Here is a 13254-nt window from a genome sequence, read left to right as displayed (position 1 = left end):
TTATTCTGTCGTCAGTCACAATCCGTAGGATCGACGGATGCATCGCAGATTGTGAAAAACTGATGCGACGGATCCGTTTTTTCATCCATTTCTTCCGCTTTTTGATGGATTCGTTTTTAAAAACGCCCACAGACACATAGATAGATATACAGATCTATAGATAGATAGACAGATATGGAATAGATAGAATGCATAGAAATATCCATAGATATATCCATAGATATATCCATATCTATCTTTTGATATATCTATTAGCTATGGATAGATGTAGATAGATAGATAAATAATAACAAGGCCAATATTTACTAATGAACAATATTTTTTATTTTACAAAAAATAATGGCGTGGGCTCCCGAGCAATTTTCTGCACCAGAGGGGGAAAGCCGACGTCCGGGGGACAATATTTGTAGCCTGGGAAGGGGGTAATACCCATGGCCCCTTCCCAGGCTATGAATATCAGCCCACAGCTGTCTGCATAGCCTTTACTGGCTATTAAAATAGGGGGACCCCCCAAAAAAAATGACGTGGGGTTCCCTTATATTTTATAGCCAGAAAGGCTACGCAGACAGCTGCGGGTTAATATTCATAGCTTAGGAAGGGGCCATGGATATTGGCCCCCCTGGCTACAATTACTAGCCCGCAGCCGCCCCAGAAATGGCGCATCTCTAAGAGATGCTGTGTAGTGGTGGCATATGGGGTAATAAGGGGTTAATGTCACCTTGCTATTGTAAGGTGACATTAAGCCCAGTTAATAATGGAGAGGTGTCAATAAGATGCCTATCCATTATTAATCTTATATTAATAAAGGGTTAAAAACACACACACATAAGAATAAAGTATTTTAACCCCTTCATGACGCAGCCTATTTTGACCTTAATGACCTGGCCATTTTTTGCAATTCTGACCAGTGTCCCTTTATGAGGTAATAACTCAGGAACGCTTCAACGCATCCTAGCGATTCTGAGATTGTTTTTTCGTGACATATTGGGCTTCATGTTAGTGGTAAATTTAGGTCGATAATTTTTGCGTTTATTTGTGAAAAAAAAATGGAAATTTGGCGAAAATGTCGCAATTTTCAAACTTTGAATTTTTATTCTGTTAAAGCAGAGAGTTATATGAAACAAAATAGTTAATAAATAACATTCCCACATGTCTACTTTATATAAGCACAATTTTGGAAACAAAATATTTTTTTGTTAGGAAGTTATAAGGGTTAAAAGTTGACCAGCGATTTCTCATTTTTATAACAAAATTTACAAAACCATTTGTTTTTAGGGACCACCTCACATTTGAAGTCACTTTGAGGGGTCTATATGGCAGAAAATACCCAAAAGTGACACCATTCTAAAAACTGCACCCCTCAAGCTACTCAAAACTACATTCAAGAAGATTATTAACCTTTCAGGTGCTTCACAGGAACTAAAGCAACGTGGAAGGAAAAAATGGACATTTTAATTTTTCCAACAATAATTTTTTCATTTTCACATGGGTAACAGGATAAAATGGATCCTAACATTTGTTGGGCAATTTCTCCGGAGTACACATCGATACCTCATATTTGGTAATAAACCACTGTTTGGGCGCACGGCAGGGCTCAGAAGGGAAGGAGTGCTATTTGACTTTTTGAATGGAAAGTTAGCGGATACCATGTTGCGTTTGGAGAGCCCCTGTGTGCCTAAACATTGGAGCTCCCCCACAAATGACCCCATTTTGGAAACTAGACCCCCCAAGAAACTTATCTAGATTTGTGGTGAGCACTTTGAACCCCAAAGTGCTTAATAGAAGTTTATAACGCAGAGCAATTAAAATAAAAAATATTTTATTTTCCTCAAAAATGATTTTTTAGCCTGCTATTTTTTTTATTTTCACAAGGCTAACAGGAGAAATTGGACCACAAAAGTTGTTGTGCAATTTGTCCTGAGTACACCGATACCCCATATGTGGGGGGGAACCACTGTTTGGGCGCATGGGAGAGCTCAGAAGGGAAGGAGCGCTATTTTGGAGTGCAGACTTTGATTGAATGTCCTGCGGGCGTCATGTTGCGTTTGCAGAGCACCTGATGTGGCTAAACAGTAGAAACCCCCCACAAGTGACCCCAATTTGGAAACTAGACCTCCCAAGGAGCTTATCTAGATGTGTAGTGAGCACTTTGAACCCCCAAGTGCTTCACAGACGTTTATAAACGCAGAGCCATGAAATTAAAAAATCATTTTTTGTCCTCAAAAATGATTTTTTTAGTCCGCTATTTGTTATTTTCCCAAGGGTAACAGGATAAATTGGACCCCAAAAGTTGTTGTCCAGTTTGTCCTGAGTACGCTGGTACCCCATATGTCGGGGGGAACCACTAGTTGTGCTCACGGCAGGGCTCAGAAGGGAAGGAGTGCCATTTGACTTTTTGAATGGAAAATTAGCTCCAATCGTTAGCAGACACATGTCGTGTTTGGAGAGCCCCTGTGTGCCTAAACTTTGAAGCTCCCCCACAAATGACCCCATTTTGGAAACTAGACCCCCTAAGGAACTAATCTAGATGCATAGTGAGCACTTTGGACCCTCAGGTGCTTCAAAGAAGTTTATAACGCAGAGCCATGAAAATAAAAATATTTTTTTTTTCCTCAAAAAATGATTTTTTAGCCTGCTTTTTTTTATTTTCACAATGGTAACAGGAGAAATTGGACCCCAAAAGTTGTTGTCCAGTTTGTCCTGAGTATACTGATACCCCATATGTGGGGGGAACCACTGTTTGGGCACACGTCGGGGCTCAGAAGGGAAGTAGTGACGTTTTGAAATGCCGACTTGATGGAATGCTCTGCGGGCATCATGTTACGTTTGCAGAGCCCATGATGTGCCTAAACAGTGGTAATCCCCCACAAGTGACCCCATTTTGGAAACTAGACCACCCAAGGAACTTATCTAGATGTGTGGTGAGCACTTTGAACCCTCAAGTGCTTCACAGAAGTTTATAACGCAGAGCCGTGAAAATAAAAAATCATTTTTTTTCCTCAAAAAACGATTTTTGTAGCCCGCAATTTTTTATTTTCACAAGGGTAACAGGAGAAATTCGACCTCAAACGCTGTTGTCCAGTTTGTCCTGAGTAACCTGGTACCCCATATGTGGGGGGGAACCACTGTTTGGGCACACGTCGGGGCTCGGAATGGAAGTAGTGACGTTTTGAAATGCCGACTTGATGGAATGGTCTGCGGGCGTCATGTTACGTTTGCAGATCCCCTGATGTGCCTAAACACTGGAAACACCCCAAAAGTGACCCCATTTTGGAAACTAGACCGCCGAAGGAACTTATCTAGATGTGTGGTGAGCACTTTGAAGCCCCAAGTGCTTCACAGAAGTTTACAACGCAGAGCCGAGAAAAAAAAAATCATTTTTTTCCACAAAAATAATTTTTTTAGCCCCCAATTTTTTATTTTCCCAAGGGTAACAGGAGAAATTAGACCCCCAAAGTTGTTGTGCAATTTTTCCTGAGTACTCTGATACCCCATATGTGGGGGTAAATCACTGTTTGGGCACACGTTGGGGCTCGGAATGGAGGAACCGTTTGATTTTTTGGCTGGAATAAATGGTGGCGCCATGTCACGTTTAGAGACCCCGTGATGTGCCTAAACAGTGGAAACCCATCAATTCTAACTCCAACCCTAACCCCAACACACCCCTAACCCTAATCCCAAACCTAATCATAACCCTAACTCTAATTCCAACCCTAACCCTAATTCCAACCCTAACCCTAATTCTAACCCTAACCCTTATTCCAACCCTAACCCTAATTCCAACCCTAACCCTATTTCTAGCCCTAACCCTAATTCCAACCCCAACCCTAATTCCAACCCTAATGGAAAAATAAAAATATTTTCTTTATTTTATTATTTGTGCCTACCTATGGGAGTGATAAAGGGGGAGTTTATTTACTTTTTTTTATTTTGATCACTGTGAGAGTTTATCACAGTGATCAAAATGAATGAATGAATCTGCAGCCGGCAGATTCCGGCGAGTGCACTGCGCATGCTCCAGCCATTTTCCAAGATGGTGGCACCCATGATCTGGGACGGCGGGACACCGGGACGGCCAGACGGTCATAGGAGGTACCGGGGGGGGGTGAGGGGGGAATCGGAAGGCTGGGGGGAGCAGATGATGACGGCGGAGGCCGATCGGCGCCGTGAGTCGGTTGCGTGAGCCGATCGCCCCCGTCAGTCGTGGGGGGGATCGGATCGGTGTCTCCAGCCATGGCTGATGCTATTGCAGCATCGGCCATGGCTGGATTGTAATATTTCCCCAATTTTCATTGGTGAAATATTTCAAATCGCTCTGATTGGCTGTTTCACTTTTAACAGCCAATCAGAGCGATCGTAGCCACGGGGGGGCTAAGCCACCCCCCTGGGGTGAAGCACAAAGGGTTCTGTGCCTGCGGGTCGGGTGACCTTTCATTGACCCCGGTCACCCGACCCGCAGGAAGGTGATTTATAGGCGTCATGGGTCATAATGGCACAGCTTTTCATGACGCCTACGTAGGCGTCATGGGTCGGGAAGGGGTTAATGAAATAAGACACAACACATTTTTTCAACATTTTTATTTTACGCCTATCCAGTCGAAGCCATCGATCACCTGCAAAAAAAATAAAAAAACAAACCAACAATATACTCCCTGTCTGACGTAATCCCATTAATAACGATTGTCCCACGACGATCTCCCCCACCGAGCTGTCACAACAGCAGATGCGACAGGTGAACTCAGGTGACCTGTCGGCGGCGGAGTGATACATTGCGGAGGATTATCTCAGTCATTGTATTACCGGAACCTCTTTAGAGCGGTCGCATCAGCTGATGTGACAGCTCTCCACGGGAGATCGTCGTGGGACAATCGTATTAACTGGATTATGTCGGACATATTGTTGGTTAATTATTTTAATTTTTTTTCAGGTGAGCAAGGGCTTCGGGGATTAGCAGAATATGGTGAGCATGAACTATATATGTGTGTATGTTTTGTTTTTTTTTACATTCAACACATTAGCCGGATGATGGGACTACTACTGTCCCATCATTTGCTAATGTGTCTATCACTGTCACTGTAGCAGGCATAGCCCGATGGGACTTGTAGTCCCATTGGATGATGCCTGCATACACACACACGCAGGCCCCCGCACAGACCCCCGCACAGCCCCGCATAGCCCTGCACACACCCCCGCACAGCCCCGCGTACTCCCGCACAGACCCACGCACAGACCCCCTGCACAGCTCTGCATACCCCCGCACAGCCCCGCATACCCCCGCACAGACCCGCATACCTCCGCACAGACCCGCATACCTCCGCACAGACCCCCATACCCCTGCACAGACCCCCGCACAGCCCAGCATACCCCCGCACATCCCCACAGACCCCTGCACAGACGCACAGACCCCCGCTCAGACCCGCAGATCCCTGCACAGACCCGCATACCCCCGCACAGACCCGCATACCCCTGCACAGCTCAGCATACCCCCACACAGCCCCGCCACACGCCATGCAGGCACACAGTGTCGGCGCATGCGCAGTTAAAAAACGGAATCCGGCGACGGACAGCGACGGATCCGGCGCCCATAGGCTTCCATTCTAGCAAACGACGGAGACAAAAAACTTTCCTATTTTTACTATTTCTGGAAAATGGAATTTTCCTTTTCTGTTATATTATTTAAATTTTCTAAATAAAGAATATATACAAAAAAAAAAAACGTTCCTATGTTCGTTGTCTCCGGCCAATGGACAAAGAATTTCTGACGGATCCGGTGAACGACGGATAAAACGTTCGGTCATAAGTCGGAATCCGTCGCTAATACAAGTCTATGAAAAAAAAACGGATCTAGTGGCATCAGTCAACGGATCCGTTTTTTTTCAAAATTTGACGGATTGTGACTGATGGCAAAAAACTGAAATGTGAAAGGTGCCTTACCTTTGTGTTGTAACGCAACATTAAAAGCATTTTACCAAGGAATAACTTTAAAGCACAAACATACATAATCTGCTGATCATTACAAACTAGTATAAATGGATATCGCTGTTAATGGGAATCTGACAGTAAAACTACCCCTGACAGAGATAATTCAGAATTAAAGGGAATCTGTCAGGTCTGAGCTGTTAAAATGAGACCTGGGGTGATGAAATCCGTCTTGTGGTTGTTGGTTACTGCCGGGCAGCCTATGGGGGTCTTCATGTGGCGCTCTGATTAGATATTCATAATGCAGCCTGCTGACATTTCACTGATCCCTCACTGACCTGCCCACTAGTTTACATAACTAATATTATATGTAGCTTGGGAAAAAAACCTTCTGTAAGCAGGCGCCGGCGGAGGCACCCGCCACCAATGATCCGATAGCTGCTACTGCACAGGCGGTGTTATCTTGCGAGAGAAAAAAAAACTTCCTCCTCCAAGATGGCACCACCGGTGCCTGCACAGTAGCAGCTATCGGCGACAGCTGCTACTGCGCAGGCGGGCCGGCACCATTTTCAAACAGATTTTTCTTTATGAATATCAGGAATACATCAAACAAATAAATTATAAGCACATTTCATAAGCCATACAGTGAAGGAAATAGTTATTTGATCCCTTGCTGATTTTGTAAGTTTGCTCAGTGACAAAGACATGAACAGTCTACAATTTTAATGGTAGGTTAATTTTAATATTGAGAGATAGAATATCAAAAAGAAAATCCAGAAAATCACATTGCATAAATTATATAAATGTATTTGCATTTTGCAGTGAGAAATAAGTATTTGATCCCCTACCAACCATTAAGAGTTATGGCTCCTACAGACCAGTTAGATGCTCCTAATCAATTCGTTACCTGCATTATAGACAGCTATCTTACATAGTCACCTTTATAAAAGACTCCTGTCCACAGACTCAATTAATCAGTCAGACTCTAACCTCTACAACATGGGCAAGACCAAAGAGCTTTCTAAGGATGTCAGGGACAAGATCATAGACCTGTACAAAGCTGCAATGGGCTACAAAACCATAAGTAAGATGCTGGGTGAGAAGGAGTCAACTGGTGGTGCAATAGTAAGAAAATAGCACTGTGACACTGTGTGTAAGTTACTGTGCACAATCCTGCTGACAGGTTCCCTTTAATAAAACACTATGAAATATGCATATTACAGGGTTAAATTCTGGCTTTCATTGATCTGGAAATGAAGCATGGAAGTGCACTTGCAGACTATGGTTTCTCGCTGCCAGGATATCCCCATTTATTGACTGAAAGTGGAGAGGGGGAGTGATGTTATGCCGCAAACGCTCAGTCTCACGGGGTGCGGCACTGGTGGGAAGGAACAAAGTGGAGCCCTAGAATGCTAGTGCACTGTCATGTCTACAAGAGCACTTGTGGACCCAATTTGCATATCAATAAAAGCCAAATTTCAGCACAAGTGATGGCGCCATATTAGTTACCTTCCATAAAGTCTTACACTGCACTATTATCCCACACTACCTTTACTTGCATAGAGGTAGTGTTACTAATAGGTTGCCTATAATAAATCAGATGATTTAGAACTCATACTCGTATATCATATTCAAACAAGCATAATACAAGGACATTTTGGTAGGTCCAAGGACCCAATGTGACCGGAAATAGATCCCTTTAAGTTGTGTAGCCAGACTGGAACACTGGGCTGTAATTTAACAAAGAAATATACTACACTCCTGGAAAATTGAAAAAGGTGTATGCTATGGTAGAGTCAACAAAGACTAAAGGCAGTGATTTCCTAATTTCTATACAGGAAAAGCCTAAAGAATAAAAAGGTTAGGAGAAACCACATTTGATGATAAAAAAAAACAAAAAAAACTTACCAGTGAGTTTCAAATCCAGCAGGAAATTTTGGGACAGTTGTTTTTCTGCTCTTAAATTGTAAAGTTTTATAATTTCCCTTATGGTCGGCAATGGAGGTAAACGATACTGAGTCATCTTTCCGAAATATTCATAACTTGAATCAAAGAAAGAAGAGTAAAAATTTAGTATATTAAACCTGATACATTGATATTGTAAAGTCTGACTATAAGGGCTCATATTCATCTGTATGAAAAATGGGCGAGTGCAATTTGATAAAGAAAAAGGTTTGCTCTCTGACTAATATTATTCTTTGAATCCCTGCTCATCTGCGATTTTTTCTCTCAGCTCAGATCGGACTGAGAAAAAAATTGCAGCATGCTGCAATTGGCCACGTATATTGGATGAGACTCACCATGAGTGCTGTCAGATTTTTACACACCCATCTCCTAGAAAAACCAACATTTCATCAGCCAAATACAGTAATTTCACGGTGTGACCCTTCAAAATGCTGTAGAATATATACACTCAATAGATAGGTAGAAAGAGGTCAGTGACATACATAATTAGTACAGAGCATGTGTAGTTCAATGTTCATGTGTTTAGCTAATAATTCAATAACTTAAAAAAAATGGTGTGGGGTCCCACAAAATTTTAATAACCAGCTGAGGGAAAGCTGAGGGCTTGGGGCTGATGTTTATAGCCTGGAAAGGGGGTAATAAACATGGAGCTTCCCAGGCTATTAATATCAGCTCACAGCTGTATACTTAGCCTTTATTGGTTATTAAAATGGGTGACCCCACAAAAAAATAATGTCGGGCCTCCTATAATTAATAACCAGGAAAGGCTAGGCAGACAGCTGTGGGATTATATTAATTTTTTATGACTTAAATACATGTACAGTAAGCTACACACGCAAAGCAACGATCTTATATCTCACACACCTATTTCTACCTATGTACTAAAGAATAGTTAGAAAACTATCTTCAAATTACATAGAAAAATACTCTATGTAAAATCTGATGTTAAAATCGCATTGCATGTGGATTGCATACACATGTCATACTGATGTCATACGGATTCTAGGTGAGAAAAATCGCATTGTACTTGCATGATAGTTGTATGACACGTGTCTGACTTTCCAGGAATAACATTGCAGCGATTTTATTAACATTGATGGGTATGAGCCATTGATTTTTTCGCATACATAAACAAACTGCTTCCATTATTTTCAAAGGGAAATCTGCTGCAGATTTGTCCAATGCGACTTGAAGTGGATTTCACATGGACACCTCACCAGATTCCACATGTAAATGAGCTCCATTGTATGAGGTTGAGCCTCAGATTTATGTCACAAAATAAACGACAAACACATATTGTATTTTTCCAGAGGAAAGATCTGATATATGAAACTCCATGGAAAACTTGCAAATACGGTAATTCTGATGCCACAAAATTGTCACCCAAAAACAAGAAAGATTAGACAAAATGAAAGATATATTTTTGCAGCAGCCATAATCCATAGGCTTCAATGTAAAAAAATAACCTGTTAGGATATGTTTCCACGTTCAGGAAACGGCAGCACATGCCCACTCCATCTAAAGCCCTGTGGCTTTGTAGGTGTGGTGATTCTGCATGTGTTCATTGAACCATGTGAAATCACAGCATCCTATACATAGAAGGTGCTATTTATCTTGTGGAGACTGAGCGTCTCCGCAAGATAAATAGACATACTGCAGTCTATAAAGACGCACCACATGTGCGTATACACAGGTCTGCCACCTGTGTCATTGAATGCATAGTGGAGACGGGATTTCATAAAATCCCCTCCACTATGCTGTAACATCTGGACGCTGCGGCTGTAAACAGGGTCCAATCCGCAGCAAATACTGAACGTGGAAACATACCCTTATACAGAAAAGTATACATTTTCTGTTTGACTCCCCGGGATGGAATAGCATAATGTACTACGCTCTTCAATTCCGGCTTTTGCAACATATTGACATGTACTGTAGAGTGGACTGAAGACAAAAGTGCACTCGTTGGACCTGAGTCTGGCTAATGGGGCCCTAGGGATAAGTTTAGCGCATAAATTGACCCCGGTAAACCATGATGATGAGTGATGTCGATGATGTCACTGCAGCCAATACACAGATATCAAAGGAAAGGAGGAGAGCAAGTGCTGGACAAGGAACAAGTACTATTTGGCTTTATTTTACAGATCTGCAAGCGTTTTGGGACCACTTTAATAGGTGACAACAATACTTGTGCACCGGTGTATCTTGCACATTTATAGATGTCATTTACCTGGAGAGGGTGGGAGACAAGTTAGAACTAATGGGAGACTTTTTAATACTTATCACCAGATCCTGATACATATTCTACCTGATCTACTTTTATTTTCCAGTTGTACTGATGTTTTAGTTCGATTTTCTGCACATGATTATCTGGATGACCAGCTTTCCTGAGCTGCTTTTAACAGTGAGAGATGTTTTATAGCAGCCCCATGAGCCATAAGAAACAATAAGATGCTCAATGATTTCTATGGAAGCAGTACCTAGGTATTCTTTATGGCCTGTGAAGACAGCATTGTGTAAGGAGAAGAGAAAATGTGCGCAGTTTAGTATTTCTGAATTGTGAATCCTGTGTTATCTATTCTATGGAGAGAAATCTCCAGCTCTCCCCTTGAGTGCTCTTAATTCCTTCGGCTTGTAAGGGAAGATGGCTTTAAGGTGCAAAGATACACTGCGCTGCTGTAGGTATAATTCAAGGAACTTTATTGGTGCCTACGCGTTTCCTGAGCTGTCCCAGCTCACTTCATCAGGGCATGATACAAGCATGCAATGCAGGAGTTTACGTACAATCCAAAGTGGGGAACAAAAAAAAAAGGGGGCAGGACAAGTAACTGCCACATCAGCAAGGCCGCATATAATAGGAATACATACTCAAGAACAATAAAAAAGAAAATATATATATTTCTTTTAAAATAGACACGGGGGATCACGGGGTCCAATAAAAAAGTAGTTAAAACCATCCTCAAGGAGTCTAGAACACAGTTCCAAAGTTAAGAGTGTATGGTGTTTTAATCCACCTGACCATGACTAGTGAGGAATGGGGTATGATTTTTCGGATCAATGTTAAGATCAATCTATTCTCTTCCAGAATAAAGAGTAAATCCAAAGGGATGTACCCTGAAAAACGGATATAAAAAAAAAAAATAAATACAATACAAAATTGATTAAGGGCACTTATATATATATATATATATATATATATATAAAAAAAAAAGATGCTGAATGTAAAAAAGAAAAAAATTATGGAATAATGTGTTTTATACCATTGCCTTGCTGATGTGGCAGTTACTTTAGTCCAACTTTAGTACTCACACATAGCGTTTTTTTTAGATCAATTTCAGCTATAATAAAACGCAATCGTAATATTCTTAGAAGTGACAGCATCATGGATACCATATTAGAACATGGTGTCAGAATTATTGCCAGCAGAGAAAACAAAACAAAAGCCATTGCTTGTCCACCAAGGGCTAATTTACATGTGAACAATTTCCATGTAAAACATGCCTACATTCAGATAAAACTCTCTTTTTCTAATTCCATTACTAATAGAATTTTTAAAATAAACGAATTTTTGAATTGCAAGTCAGAATACGTTGTATATATCATTGAATGTCATCATTGCAAACTAAAAAATATGTAGGCTCTACAATTAGAAAACTGAAAGATCGCATACGCGAACATATATATGATATTATTCATCCTACCACTCGTAATGTTTCAAATGCTTCTAAACATTTCATTATGTTTCACAACAGAAATATTTCTTCTTTCAATACGTTTGCAATAGAGCATGTTGCTAATCATCCACGGGGTGGAAATCGGGAGAGACACCTGCGGGATAGAGAAGCCTTATTGATTCTTTTGTTGGACACCTGAGCACCCACGGGATTAAATTTAGAAAAGGAGTTCATGCTGTATTATTAATTGTTTTTAAATTATTCTTGTGTCATATTTTTATATATGTCTGTATTCATATCCATTTGCATATACATATATTTCTTTCTGTTCTCATTTATTTTTTGTGATTTATTTAATTAATCTGTCTATGCTGTGTTCTCTGTTCTATTTTGTCATTTATATGCAACACCTGCGTATAGACTTCTTATACTCATTATCCACACGTGGAGATATACTGAGTCTAAGAACATTCGTTCGAAACGCGTCCAGTGCTCCTCTGGCAAACCTTTCCTCCGGTATTACCGGTCGGGTTTTTTGTATTTTACTGAATTTGGAATAAAGGTCTTTGGATTTTATCATCCTTCATAGCTGGATTTTTTTCTTCAAGGAGTTATATACTCTGATGATATATCCTCTGAGTTATATCTGATATATATATATATATATCTGATATATACTCTGAGTTATATCCTCTGATGATACCAGGAATGTTGAAACGTAACCTCAATATAACAGCAAGTAGTAGCCTAATGTTAAGCCTAATGGCAGGGCGAAAACTGCAAGATTTTTTTTAATATAGGTACATGCAACATATAAAAATAAACAAATAAATTCTTTAAAAAATATGATTTATCTGCTTCTGGACTGCCCATAGACTATAAACTTGTGAGCATTACCCACGCATTACTCTGCACTGACACTCTATAAAATGTAAATGCAGTGTAGGCAGATTGCACAGGATCGTGCAGCTGTTGGGGAGGTGAGAAGTCTGTCAGACACAGCCAGACTCCACACAGAAAACATAAACATGGGTTATTACAGTATTTACCTTCTCAATCCTTGTATGCACAACATTTAGATATGTGCACACATCAGGAATTGGCAGCGATTTGGATGCAGCATATGTCAGCTCCGTTCAAAGAGCTGCCGACTACTGAACACATTGTACGGGTGATATTTATCTTGTGGAGGCTCGCGTCTGTACAAGATAAATAGACATGCTGTGATCTGGAAAGACGCGGCACATGTCCGTCTCTATGGGTGAGTCCTGGACGTCTCTGGATGCATAGTGGGTGAGTCCTGGACGTCTCTGGATGCATAGTGGGCATGGGATTTCTTGAAATCCCATCCACTATGCTGTAACATCTGGACCCTGCTGGTTGGATGCAGCACAAGTACGCAGGCTTCAACCCGGAGCATTTACTGATCGTGTACACATACCCTGAGTGTGCTTCTTACTCCCGACCAAATTAACAAGTGATCACTGGGTTTAGACATAGAAAAAAAGATGCTGGATCCTAGAGCAGTGTTCCTCAGCTCCAGTCCTCCAGGACCACCAACAGATCATGTAATCAGGATTTCTTTAGTATTGCACAGCTGATGGAATTAATGCTTGTGCAATGCAAAGGAAATCCTGATTACATGATCTGTTGGTGAGTATTGAGGACGGAGGTTGAGGAACACTGTCCTAAGAGACCT

General features: G+C 41.2%; 1 protein-coding gene across 3 annotated transcripts in view; it reads right to left on the bottom strand.

The window, feature by feature from the left end:
- Positions 1 to 13254, bottom strand: part of TFB1M (transcription factor B1, mitochondrial) — a 329682-nt gene that overhangs the window by 300606 nt on the left and 15822 nt on the right. For all 3 annotated transcript variants that reach the window (XM_073585711.1, XM_073585709.1, XM_073585710.1), the window contains exon 2: positions 7828 to 7961. In XM_073585711.1, coding sequence (XP_073441812.1) covers positions 7828 to 7961 — 134 coding nt within the window. The remainder of the gene's footprint in view (positions 1 to 7827; positions 7962 to 13254) is intronic.

This window comes from Dendrobates tinctorius, unplaced genomic scaffold (assembly GCF_039654945.1).
Source record: "Dendrobates tinctorius isolate UK_male_01 unplaced genomic scaffold, ASM3965494v1 ptg000087l, whole genome shotgun sequence".
Classification (NCBI taxonomy): domain Eukaryota; kingdom Metazoa; phylum Chordata; class Amphibia; order Anura; family Dendrobatidae; genus Dendrobates; species Dendrobates tinctorius.
Note: the sequence above shows the minus strand (reverse complement) of the source record. Positions and strands in the feature narration are given on the sequence as shown.